The sequence below is a fragment of the Armigeres subalbatus genome, chromosome 3 (genome assembly GCF_024139115.2).
Source record: "Armigeres subalbatus isolate Guangzhou_Male chromosome 3, GZ_Asu_2, whole genome shotgun sequence".
Lineage (NCBI taxonomy): Eukaryota > Metazoa > Arthropoda > Insecta > Diptera > Culicidae > Armigeres > Armigeres subalbatus.
This window is the reverse complement of record NC_085141.1, coordinates 95,292,015-95,306,407: the sequence shown is the minus strand read 5'-3', so window position 1 is coordinate 95,306,407 and position 14,393 is coordinate 95,292,015. Positions and strand designations below refer to the sequence as shown.

General features: G+C 34.4%; 1 protein-coding gene across 1 annotated transcript in view; it reads right to left on the bottom strand.

Moving 5' to 3' along the window:
• The window catches only part of LOC134219267 (dynein axonemal assembly factor 5-like), a 54,765-nt gene extending 41,117 nt beyond the window's left edge, over nt 1-13,648 (bottom strand). The window contains exon 1 of the mRNA XM_062697988.1: nt 12,623-13,648. Coding sequence (XP_062553972.1) covers nt 12,623-13,437 — 815 coding nt within the window. The 5' untranslated portion in view covers nt 13,438-13,648. The remainder of the gene's footprint in view (nt 1-12,622) is intronic.
• Between the last annotated feature and the right edge of the window lie 745 nt (nt 13,649-14,393).

The window sequence follows — 14,393 nt, the reverse complement described above, 5'->3', positions numbered from 1 at the left end:
GTGCTGGACGGAAAGCAGTTCAAAATCGACGTAGAACAAAGAGAGCAAAAGAGAACAAAAGAGGTCCTGAACACTTTTCCCCAATGTGCAATCTAGCTTCTGCTAGAAAGGGAGGGGGTTGTTCACTGTTCTCACTGCACTTAAAACACGTCTACAGCACACGGACGCCTGATGTTAAAGAGGCCGAAATTGGGCAATGGCTACTCTTATATACAAAACTCCCACTTTATTTTCCCGCTATTTTTCATCTTCCCGCATTTTCATTCCATCCAACATGGTGTTTTTGACATGACCTCCCATGTTGGATGTTTGATAGCCAGCTCATCATATTTACAGCGGTACCAAACCCTAACGCTTCTGTGGTAGTTCTGCTGGTATTACACGAGAAACGTGAAGGCTCCGACAAAACAACATGACAACAAAACAAAAATCAACAATTTGTAACCAAACGGTTACAACGTCAAAATGTATGGAGAAAGAAAGAGAAAGAGATTTTTCCGTGCAGAGAATAGAGGTAATAAACTATAGAGGAAGATTGTCGCTGTCGTCACTGGCGAAACATCTTTTGCTGGCGAAGATAGGGCACTAAATGTCAACGAAGCAAAAATCAGTACGGTTTGACAGATAGGTACCCAACATTTTTGGGAACGATAACAAAGGGAACCGCAGCGACAATCGTCTTCTATAGTTTATTACCTCTATAGACCAATGCAAGATCTTGATTATTTGACAGTTCACAGAGCTTGTTTACAAGGTGTTAGAATTAAAATCGATCAGCTGGAAATAAAAATCCGTAATTTTCGTTCAAAATCATTTTGATCCGAATATTCTAGTGATATGCTTTGATACCTACCATAAATCAACCACAGCAGACATCAATATTCTAAATTAATCGCAAAACAGTTTTTCCGGAAGCTGCTCAAGTCCCTGTAAACAAGCTCTGTGAACTGTCAACCTACGTCATCATACACTGGTCTATTGTGCAGAGCCCTCACTGAAAGAAGCGGCATGGTAATATCTACCAAATCGAGGGTAAAATTAAAAACATTTTACCACTTGATTTGTGCAGACTACAGCATACACTTGAATCAACCATAACTGCAGTTGATTTTACTATGGTGTCTTTTTGACATTTCTTGTCCAATTGTACCATGTTTTTTGTTAATACTACTATGTGCAGCAGTAAACATTGCGGTACTTTTAACCATGCCCATTTTTGATCCATAGTAGTATTAACAATTGATATTTTCATTTGTGTAAGGGAATAAAGAAATGATTAATTTTGGTTTATTGGTTTCAATGCAAACATTGAACATTTATTAGCATTTATTGTTTAACTAATAGAACATTGGCGCATGATAAAGAATATTTGTGATAAAACATGTTCGAGTAGGTACGAATAAAAATTGCAATCCGTCATTCCTCCGGATTTTCTAAGTTTTCGGCAGCAACAGGAATCTTTCAGCGACAGCAGTTACTTGTATGGCACCTACGTCGGATCACTTTGGTCATTACATTCTCGATTCTCGTAATACCTGAGAACCTGCACTTCCTTGATGAATATTCCGGGCCAGTATGAATTCATACGAACCACTTTCAGTGACGAATAGAACGATAGTCTGTAAGCCAAAAATGCAAGGAATAATAATAAGATTCTTCAACAGCCACTACTGTTTCCTTTAACACATTAAATTTAAATAAATACTCACCATTATCCCCAAGGTATTCGATTGAGCAGATTAGTACTTAATTATCCGCAGCTAAATTGATTTGCCACCCATATCATTCTCGATGTTCGCCTGAGAATGTTCTTTGTTTTGTAAATTTTCTTCACCACATAATGTTGTTATTTGAACCATGCGTGTAGTAAAATTTACAAATGTGTTTTTATTTTAAATATGTTTTCGTTTATGTCAAAAACAAACTTAAATAGTAATTTTAAGCGCTGTTCCATGGTTATTGTTACTTCAACATTATTTTCAGTGTATAGGCGGCATATGACACACTCTAACTTTCACCTACTCAGTGACTGAGTAAAATTGTATTGCCATCTCTTTTCTTCCCACGGAAATTTTACTCAATTTCCGTCAAAAGCAGGATTACTCATAGTTTTGGGTTGTGCTGCTTTTGACGGAAACTGAGTAGAATTTCCGTGTGATAGAAAGAGAGAGCAATACTGCCGCTAACCGCAAGTCGAGCACATCTGTACTCAGTCACTGAGTAGGTGAAAGTAAGCGTGCATGTGGCAGGCAACTGAAATGCTGCGATGAGGGCGCGCTATATTTTACTCTACAATACCGAAGGGGCCGTCCAGAAACCACGTGGTCATATATGGGGGGAGGGGGGGTTTGGAAAATGACCACGATAAGCCACATGGGGGGAGGGGGGGTGTTGCTCTCGAACCACGTGGTTTTTTTTTACACGAAAAACTTTTGGTGAATAGCAATAGCGGTGTAAAAAATACAAATCATTAAAATTTGATGATTTAATCATTAAACGCAAAGCGCATCTAAGGGCCGATGTCCACGTAGCGTCTTTTCAACTCAGCGTTAAAAAGACGTAGGTGTGCATCGAGAAAAATCGATAACGCAGCGTCGGTCGCAACGCCGATGCATATCTGCATTATTTGACCATCTTAGCCTAGGATCCTATATCCATACAAAAATAAACGAAAAAACAGGTTTCGAGTCAGTCTCAATTTCCACAAAAAAATTGGAAAGGAAAAATGGAAAAATATTTTTAAAAATTTCGCCGCAGATGGTTTTTGGCATTACGCCGCCGACACTTTTGCGTCAGCGGACTGCAGCTACAATTTTGAAAAATGTTCATGTTTTTACAATAATCCAAGAAAAAATCTTAAGAAAATAAATCCAACAGAATTTATTGTGAGTATTCAGGAAAAATCCAGTAAAGAAGTTTCCTGTAAAAACTTTGACATTACTTCATACAATCCTGATAAAGTGCTGGTATTCAGAATGATTTTTGAACAATTCTCTTTGAAAATTTTGCTTGGAAATTTTGCTACAAATTGTTAATGAAAAAAAAAAACAAAACATCTCCAGTATAAATTCCGAAAAAATTTTCTTAAAACTCCGAAAAAAAAATCCATGTGAATTCTGTCTGAAAATTAAAAACAGTCCCTTGGGAAATACATATAATTTTCAGTGGAAAAACATTCTAATGCATTTCTTCGACAAGTTCTTCCGAATCTTAACAAAAAATTCTTCTTCATTTACAAAAGAAGTTTTTCGAACATTTTAAGAAGTGCACAAAATGTTCAGTCTTCAGTTAGCCTTGCGAGCAAAGGCGTAGGATTGCCAATCCGGAGATGACGTTTCTGTCTAGGATGTTTTCTGGTGGGAAACATTCTCGACACCGTAGGTATCGTACTTGCTACACAAGATATAAAATCGTGCAATGGCTGTCATATAAAAGCTTTCAATTTAAATTTATAACTGAGGAAATGAATATACTAAGTTGAAAAGCAAACCAACTTCCAGTTGGAATATGGAGTCAATTTCCGTTGATTTTTTTTTCAATTTTGGAATTTTGAAATGAAAATTTTTCGGAATACTTTTTTACGCTCTTTGTGAACTTTTGTGATATTTTTTTTTTAATTTTCCAATTATTTTTTTATTCGAGGCATTATTTAGAATTTATGGATGGTATATCTCCAATTTTTTTTTTGGATTTTCAAAGAATAAATCTCTAGAATTCTCAAGGTTCATTTTTTTTTAAATTTGAACCAGAAATCATTTTAAAATTTCATCGGGAATTCATTCTTCTTTGGGATGTCATTTTGATTTCTTTGTAGGTTCAGCTAAACATTGCTTTAAATCTTTACCATGCAAAGATGCACAGGAAATGATTTAGAAATTTTAAGGAATTTTTACACCAGAAAATCTTTAAAAAAATGATTTAATTTTTTAAGGAATTCCTACTGAAAATGCTTTAAATGTACAACCCTTACAAGTACTACAAAAGTACATTTTTTTCGTTATTTCTACTTGTAAAAACCCAGATTAATCCACCTACAGTGAGATTTTGACCCTTCCTTAGTTATAAGGAATTTTATTCCAGACTCCAGTATTTAAAACGAGATAAAACTACTCAGCTTCCCACGGCGATTTACCGTAAAAGTGACAAAATAATTGCCTACCCAAAGGCGGATGTCTTGGGTTGAGTGACAACTTAACGAATGATAACGTACTGTACTTCATGCTGCCTATCTATTAGGCGCTCGTCGGATTGATTAACTATTGTGACATGGTTAGTAAATATCGTAACGCTGGTTGCATATATTGTACTCGTAATTTCCAGAGACCTCGATATTAATTAATCCAGAACTAACTAAATCAGTCATTGATCTGAGCGAAACTCAATAGCGTTCAATAATAACATATATTTCGCCTTATGGATGCCTAATTTGGTAAAACTAAACTTGTTCAATACCTTAAAAATGAGCGAGATTTTTATGGTAGTAAATTTCAGAATTTGCACACATACGCACACATACATGCATTCAAGTGATCTATTAGTGTCTCAAAACATGCTCACATTTGCTATCTAGCTTCCACTGAAGAAATTTTTGAAATCCCTTTCAATTTTTACGTTTTTGCTTTTCTGAGAAGATTTTTTGTACATGCTTCTATATGTTCCTCAATAAAAATCATTTGTTTCTTTGAAACAAATCAGAAAAATAGGCATAATTCCATATAATATCATTTGTTATAATTATATTTTCAATGTCAAAGTGAATTTGTTTCAAATACCATACATTTTATTTAATAATTAACGAGATTTCTTGATAGATTAATACGTAACACACCTGCGTAACGCATACAAAGTGAAATTATAGACACTTCCGAAGGAAGGGTCAAAACATCGGAATCTTCTCATTATTGGTGTTTCAATTGAACTTTTTTCGATTTTCTACTGGAAAATCTTAGAAATTTCCATCGGAAATATTTTGGCATATTCCGAATAATTTCTTTTGGAAATTAAAAAAAACTGCTGAAAATTTCTAAGAATTTCTTTTGGAAAACGAAAAAAAAATCCATTGGAAATTTCAAAAGAATTTCCTTTGAAGATTCATTAAAGTTGCCCAGGATTTTGAATAAAATCTTTAGAGATTCTGTAAAAAAGTAAGCTGGATTTTTTTCTAATAATTCTTCGGAATTTGATGTTTTTTGGAATTTTCATCGTAAATATGCATTTCGGAACCTTCTACGGATTCTTCTAATTCTTCAAAATTTCTACCGAACATTTTTTCGGAACTCTTCCACAGAATTTCGGAAAAAAATGTCGTTGAAATTCTAAAGATTTTCCGGGGAGACTCCGAAGAATTTCTTATCAATATTCCGAAGGGTTTCCCTTGCAACTCCAGAATAATTATTCTTGATTTTTTTTATATTAAAATTAATCCAAGCAATAAATGTAGGCAATAATTTAGGCTTAAGAAGCCAAGTTTTTATGATATTGAATAATTAGGATAATTGATCGAAAAAATTAATAATGCACCTAAATGTTCTAAATGCACAAAATTCTTGTATTGCGCATGAAAAAGGTTAAGACATAGAGAAGCTTGCATTTAAAAAATCAACATGAAGTTCTAAATGAAATGCTTTTTAAATTCATAAAAGGGTCTTAGAACTAAGGAAATTCCTGCGATATGAAAAAAAGTGGCAGTGTTCCAGAAAAAAAAACACTCCAATTCCTAAAACAATTTAGGTTTAAAAATAGTGTTATAATAACGATTGAAATTGAATTCCAAAACAAATCTCAACCCTTTCAGGAATGATGGGTCGTATATGCCCAGCGTTTTAGATTGTCTATAGAATCACAAAAAGAGAGCTAGGCCACCATTTTCTTCAGTAAAATTGTTCATCTAGATATTGGCTTTACAGAAAAAAATATTGGAGCTCAAATTTGACTGACCATGAAAACTCAGATATCCGAAACCTTGGGAAGATTTCGATTCTAAGAGCATGTAAATAAAGTTTAAATGTTTGAATCATTCTGAACAGATGGGTGGTCAGATAAGATGGGTCATCCTGAACTTTAAGCCAGTGATTAATATTCAGGAATACGAGATGCTCAAGGTACTTCAAAATGCTCTCAAGCTCAGCCCACGAATCTACCAGATCAATTTGCAATGTTCTCATCATCGGTATATACCCAATCCGATGAAATAAGCATATGATCCTAATTACCATTAACATGAGATCCAATAGACAAGGTATCCAAAATTATCTTGAGTCAACATCAAGTTGCACAATGACTATGAGGTTTGTTCGCAAACTGTTTTTGTAGGGCCTTAGAAGCACTGGGTTCACGGACTTGAATGATCAAGTAGTTCAAACATTACAACTTTTTGGACGTTTTGTATAACCAAAAAAGTCTGTAGTAGCTTGTATAAATAATAATTGAAATCATATCAACCCAATGGACCTACTAGGATATTATATCATACATCATTCATAAGTTGGTTAATTGGATAAATCGAATGTTTCGAACTCCAAAATAATAATTGGTCTATAATACATTCATTCCTCTATGAGTGAAAAACTTTTGGTGAATAGCAATAGCGGTGTAAAAAATACAAATCATTAAAATTTGATGATTTAATCATTAAACGCAAAGCGCATCTAAGGGCCGATGTCCACGTAGCGTCTTTTCAACTCAGCGTTAAAAAGACGTAGGTGTGCATCGAGAAAAATCGATAACGCAGCGTCGGTCGCAACGCCGATGCATATCTGCATTATTTGACCATCTTAGCCTAGGATCCTATATCCATACAAAAATAAACGAAAAAACAGGTTTCGAGTCAGTCTCAATTTCCACAAAAAAAAATTGGAAAGAAAAAATGGAAAAATATTTTTAAAAAATTCCGCCGCAGATGGTTTTTGGCATCACGCCGCCGACACTTTTGCATCAGCGGACTGCAGCTACAATTTTGAAAAATGTTCATGTTTTTACAGTAATGCAAGAAAAAATCTTAAGAAGATAAATCCAACAGAATTTCTTGTGGATATTCAGGAAAAATCAAGTAAAGAAATTTCCTGTAAAAACTTTGACATTACTTCATACAATCCTGATAAAGTGCTGGCATTCAGAATGATTTTTGAACAATTCTCTCTGAAAAATTTTACTTGGAAATTTTGCTACAAATTGATAATGAAAAAAAAAAAAAACAAAACATCTCCAGTATAAATTCCGAAAAAAATTTCTTAAAACTCCGAAAAAAAAATCCATGTGAATTCTGTCTGAAAATTAAAAACAGTCCCTTGGGAAATACATATAATTTTCAGTGGAAAAACATTCTAATGCATTTCTTCGACAAGTTCTTCCGAATCTTAACAAAAAATTCTTCTTCATTTACAAAAGAAGTTTTTCGAACATTTTAAGGAGTGCACAAAATGTTCAGTCTTCAGTTAGCCTTGCGAGCAAAGGCGTAGGATTGCCAATCCGGAGATGACGTTTCTGTCTAGGATGTTTTCTGGTGGGAAACATTCTCGACACCGTACGTATCGTACTTGCTACACAAGATATAAAATCGTGCAATGGCTGTCATATAAAAGCTTTCAATTTATAACTGAGGAAATGAATATACTAAGTTGAAAAGCAAACCAACTTCCAGTTGGAATATGGAGTCAATTTCCGTTGATTTTTTTTTCAATTTTTGAATTTTGAAATGAAAATTTTTCGGTACTTTTTTACGCTCTTTGTGAACTTTTGTGATATTTTTTTTTTAATTTTCCAATTTTTTTTTTATTCGAGGCATTATTTAGAATTTATGGATGGTATATCTCCAATTTTTTTTTGGATTTTCAAAGAATAAATCTCTAGAATTCTCAAGGTTCATTTTTTTTTAATTTGAACCAGAAATCATTTTAAAATTTCATCGGGAATTCATTCTTCTTTGGGATGTCATTTTGATTTCTTTGTAGGTTCAGCTAAACATTGCTTTAAATCTTTACCATGCAAAGATGCACAGGGAATGATTTAGAAATTTTAAGGAATTTTTACACCAGAAAATCTTTAAAAAAATGATTTAATTTTTTAAGGAATTCCTACTGAAAATGCTTTAAATGTACAACCCTTACAAGTACTACAAAAGTACATTTTTTTCGTTATTTCTACTTGTAAAATCATCGGAATCTCCTCATTATTGGTGTTTCAATTGAACTTTTTTCGATTTTCTACTGGAAAATCTTAGAAATTTCCATCGGAAATATTTTGGCATATTCCGAATAATTTCTTTTGGAAATTAAAAAAAAACTGCTGAAAATTTCTAAGATTTTCTTTTGGAAAACGAAAAAAAAAATCCATTGGAAATTTCAAAAGAATTTCCTTTGAAGATTCATTAAAGTTGCCCAGGATTTTGAATAAAATCTTTAGAGATTCTGTAAAAAAGTAAGCTGGATTTTTTTCTAATAATTCTTCGGAATTTGATGTTTTTTGGAATTTTCATCGTAAATATGCATTTCGGAACCTTCTACGGATTCTTCTAATTCTTCAAAATTTCTACCGAACATTTTTTCGGAACTCTTCCACAGAATTTCGGAAAAAAATGTCGTTGAAATTCTAAAGATTTTCCGGGGAGACTCCGAAGAATTTCTTATCAATATTCCGAAGGGTTTCCCTTGCAACTCCAGAATAATTATTCTTGATTTTTTTTATATTAAAATTAATCCAAGCAATAAATGTAGGCAATAATTTAGGCTTAAGAAGCCAAGTTTTTATGATATTGAATAATTAGGATAATTGATCGAAAAAATTAATAATGCACCTAAATGTTCTAAATGCACAAAATTCTTGTATTGCGCATGAAAAAGGTTAAGACATAGAGAAGCTTGCATTTAAAAAATCAACATGAAGTTCTAAATGAAATGCTTTTTAAATTCATAAAAGGGTCTTAGAACTAAGGAAATTCCTGCGATATGAAAAAAAAGTGGCAGTTTTCCAGAAAAAAACACTCCAATTCCTAAAACAATTTAGGTTTAAAAATAGTGTTATAATAACGATTGAAATTGAATTCCAAAACAAATCTCAACCCTTTCAGGAATGATGGGTCGTATATGCCCAGCGTTTTAGATTGTCTATAGAATCACAAAAAGAGAGCTAGGCCACCATTTTCTTCAGTAAAATTGTTCATCTAGATATTGGCTTTACAGAAAAAAATATTGGAGCTCAAATTTGACTGACCATGAAAACTCAGATATCCGAAACCTTGGGAAGATTTCGATTCTAAGAGCATGTAAATAAAGTTTAAATGTTTGAATCATTCTGAACAGATGGGTGGTCAGATAAGATGGGTCATCCTGAACTTTAAGCCAGTGATTAATATTCAGGAATACGAGATGCTCAAGGTACTTCAAAATGCTCTCAAGCTCAGCCCACGAATCTACCAGATCAATTTGCAATGTTCTCATCATCGGTATATACCCAATCCGATGAAATAAGCATATGATCCTAATTACCATTAACATGAGATCCAATAGACAAGGTATCCAAAATTATCTTGAGTCAACATCAAGTTGCACAATGACTATGAGGTTTGTTCGCAAACTGTTTTTGTAGGGCCTTAGAAGCACTGGGTTCACGGACTTGAATGATCAAGTAGTTCAAACATTACAACTTTTTGGACGTTTTGTATAACCAAAAAAGTCTGTAGTAGCTTGTATAAATAATAATTGAAATCATATCAACCCAATGGACCTACTAGGATATTATATCATACATCATTCATAAGTTGGTTAATTGGATAAATCGAATGTTTCGAACTCCAAAATAATAATTGGTCTATAATACATTCATTCCTCTATGAGTCGTTTATGAAAGGACCATTGACTAAAGCATATTCGAGATGTGGAATAGAAGTTCCTTGGAAAATTATTCCAAAGAACCATCAGAGTGACCAAGAAAATATTTTTAGTATGGCATCATAGGCTTCCACGAGTCGAAATCAAAATAAAATTTAAATGAAGAATTAGAAATTTTGAGAGATGAGCTAGCTCTGGATTGAAAATCTCTTTAATAGAGAAAAAATAGAAATTTTCCATAATAAAATAGGAAATTTCCAATAAAGAACAATAATACACACAACAATAATAAATTAGCACTTGTAAAAGCAAAAATTGCAATTATGAAATAAGAATTTTCCATAAAGAAATCAAAATGTTCAACAAAAAGTACAACATTTTCATGAATAAATCAATATTAGCAATGAACAATTAAAAAATTATTTTATAAGGCTTGTACGCGACAAAATCTGGACACCTTTAAACACGTATAACTTTTGAAATAGCTCATCAACGAGTGAAATATTTCGTAGATTGATGAATCTATGTCTGTACTTTCTGAAAATATATTTCTTATGAGTGGTACAAGTACGTAGTGAATAATGACGTCGAAGGAATTGCAGGTTCGGAAAGAATTGTGTGCAGTCGCAATTGAAATTCGGGTCTCTCGATCCAGAAAATGACTAAAAACATTTTGTTTTCATGTGAACACTGCTCAAAGCGTTTTAAAATTTGTCGATGCTTGTTCGACAATATCTTAAACGTCAGAGAGTGGAACAAAAACGGATTTTATGAGCCACCAGAAGGATACGAGCTCGAAACAAATTCTACTGAGGATGCCAGATCATTCGGCACGTATTATTTCTTAGAAAATTCAAATGTCACCAAGTTTCGTGCATACATCGAAGCATCGATAAGGAATGAAGCCATTTGAAGTGAAAAACGTACCGAATTAAACCAACAGCAGTTTATTTTTATTCTTAAAGTTATGTGTCCAAATTTTGTCGCGAACAAGAATTATTTATTTCTGATATTGATGATTCTAAAAACAATACTGAAATTTCTACAGGAATGCTACTGCTACAACAGTAGGAGGTTTTATTTGCATCTCTAAGATTACATATTAACTTTGTGATTCTCTGATAAACTTTTCGTTGTAGGAGTTCAGTTCAGATGCTTCGCTGAGGTTAATATCTTAAGAATTATTAAAAAAAAACACTCATAACAAAATTAAAAAAAAAATGTTTAAAATTTAGGGATATTTTGAAAAATTTCTAAACCATTATAATTTTTTCTCGAAATTTTTATAAGATATTTTTATAAGATTTTTTTGTATCCTCCTGATGCAATGAAGGTGTGCGACTTCTAGATATCCTAATACCTGATACACATTACAACATGATAACATCATCAAAATTTTCGACTTCATGAAAATTTATAATTTCCATGCTGGGTTTAGTTTGATTTTGAATCAATTGAAATTGTCCATCTTCAAAATTGATCGGATTAACCATATGTTTTAGTTACATAAGGTTTTTTAAATTAATTTTTGTACTTGAAAAAAACCACGTGGTCATAGGGGGGGGGGAGGGAGGGTCTGCCAAATGACCACGATAAGCCACATGGGGGGAGGGGGGGTTGAAAATCTTCAAAAATATGGCCACGTGGTTTCTGGATGGCCCCAAACGACGCACCGCCACATGTTACCCAACACGTGCACTTTCAGTCGAGAACGGTTTGCCATGCATCATACACGCATTATTTTATATTTGTAGGTCATCCACTCTAACCACAATCGATGATGTATAGGTAGTCAAAGCGTTCACCGTTGGCAGTGCACTGTTTGGTGCTGGTGTAAAAAAGCACATCGGTTTGATGCCTACCGAGTAGGTACATAAATAATACCACTTCAAACAGCGCATGCGCGATTGGGTGAAGTGCGCGCGATCAGAACAAAATAGAAAGAGAAAAGAGGCTCTCTCAAGTCTCAAAGCGCCCCATGGCGAAAGTCCGGCTTTGAATAATAGGATCAAAAGCACATTTTCCATATTGATTGGGAAATTGGCTTATGATGGATTTTTCGTAAAATTCATTATCCAAAATATTTAGGAGCTATTCGTATTCAATGTGGACAACTAGGCGGTAGAGGGGTATGAAGAATGTTCATCATGTACGCTGATGGAAAGGTAGTACACACATAAAACTATTTCTGTCCACGTGGTATGAGAACAGCCCTTCCGAAAGAAAAGTATTCATCAAATGAATGAACTAAAAATAGAATATTTAATAATTAAAGAACGTTTAAATTATTAACTTCATTGTACAGACCCCATGTTTGTGATAAGTGCTAATTACAAATGTGTATTAACCATCTAATCATTTTTAATAAATTTCATTTTTCTGGATAGCATATATCAATTAAGACTTGTCTCATTCTACAAAATAACTTTAAAATTCTTTTAAATTTAGTAGATACCGTTCCATTGGTCCCTTATGTATCTATCATATTGTAAAGCTTTTATTGTAATTTTTTTTTTAATTTAACGAACTGTCACTTTAATTTTAGTTTGAGTTTAATTCGATTTGTTTTACTTCATTTTTGTGAATTTTGATACAGTGATCAGTTCTTCACTTAAATAAAAAAAAATGGGTTGTAGCTTAGAAGCAGATAGACGAAACATATGGGAAACACGCTTGAAGATGAATCATTTATATTGGATATGTCATTTCAGGTCCCTTTTATACGTGTTTTATTTAACTTCAATCAAACGGTGCACAGTTTGAAGAATTATTGATCACGCGACGCCCCTGCTACTTACCAATTTAATACCAGTGGCAAAATGCGATAGAAAAAAGAATATCGATCGCGCAGTTTCAGAAGCATCAAACATCCCACACGACCACAGGCTCGCCTAACGAAGGGAACACTATCCATCAACAACGGCGAAATATCCACAATAATTTGCACCACCTTTTCCGCGTTCGAGTGTATGTTCAGCGCCAATATACCCAACGCTTCGATGGCCGCAATCCTATTGGCCGAGTGACGATGCCTTAGAACCCCTGTGGCGGGCGTTACAAGCGCTTCCGCTCGGTAGTGCATACTGGGTGTAGATTCTGCCAGCAGTTTCACCAAGTCACAGCTCTGTTTCTGCGCAGCCGGATAGGGATCCTTCAAAGTTTTCACCAGTATGTCAATTATATTGTCATACGATTTCAACAGCGGGTCGCCTGCGCTTCCATTCGGGTCAGCATACTTGCGAATGATTACTTCCAGTTGCTCCAAAAGTTGTAGCCTGATTTCCTCACTCTCCTCTATGGTTTCCGCTTTGCCAATTCGACGCACTATCACGGGGATGATGTACTCAAGATAGAAATCATTCGTCGGCAATTTGTCCAGCAATTCTCCTATCAACGTTATTGCTAAGTTGCGGATAATCTCAAATCGATCGGAATAGCAGCGAAAAATGTGTAGATAGCTTCCCGTGAAAACGGCAGGGGCGTCATCCGGTTTCAGCTCGCGGTGAACAAACTCGAGAAAATCCTTCAGCGCTCGTTGTCGCACCATACGTTCTTCACTCTGAATGTTGGCGCAAAATGATTCCGTAAAAGTTTTCATGTCGGTTTGGATCATTTTCTCAAATTTGCACAAACGATACACTAATTATTTAACCACTGCCTTAAAAATCCTCTGAGAACGCAACTTATTATATTATTATCATATCCCAAAATCAACTTCACTACCAGTAACCATAGCAACTGTTGCGTTCGATTGAAGTGATTTGAATGGAGTGGGCCGGCTTTTCACGTGGCTTTGTTTTTGTTTTGGTGGGAGGAAAGCTTAAAAGTTTAGGAGTGATGTGAAAATCGATTTTTCTCATTTTTCTTCAACATCTCATTAAGCTTTTGTCGGAGTTAATTTTTATGCACAGCTAGAAAAAAGTTCCTAAGTTTAGGTACTTTTCACTCAAATCGGTGATTTAGTGTATGGGAACTCCGATTATTTATGATTTTCTTAAAATAGAGTTCATATTGTCTACCCGGAATAAATCTAGAACGCTTTTTATACCGAGCTTGGGGTTTTCTCCAGATACAGGCAAATAACCCAACTTCGGGAGTAGAGCGCTATGGATTCGCCTAAAGATGCGCTATACAACGCATCATTTAGTTTGACAGATAAAACTTCGGAAACAAGTTCGGTTCGGAAGCCGCCTCGCAGCTTAGTGTTCATTAAGCACTTCCACAGTTATTAACTGCGATGTTTGTAAGCCAGGCTACCATTTTTGCATTCGTATATCATGAGGCTAGCACGATGATACTTTTATGCCCAGGGAAGTCGAGACAATTTCCAATACAAAAATTGCCTAGACCGGCACCGGGAATCGAACCCAGCCACCCTCAGCATGGTCTTGCTTTGTAGCCGCGCGTCTTACCTCACGGTTAAGGAGGGCGAGGGCCCCATGATTTAATTTAATTATATGAAATATTTAATTAATTTTATTAATTAAATACCTAAAGAATAATTATTTTTTTACGTGTACGTCAGTACTTCTCCGCTGGTACGTAACTTTGGATTGACCCTCCCTTTCA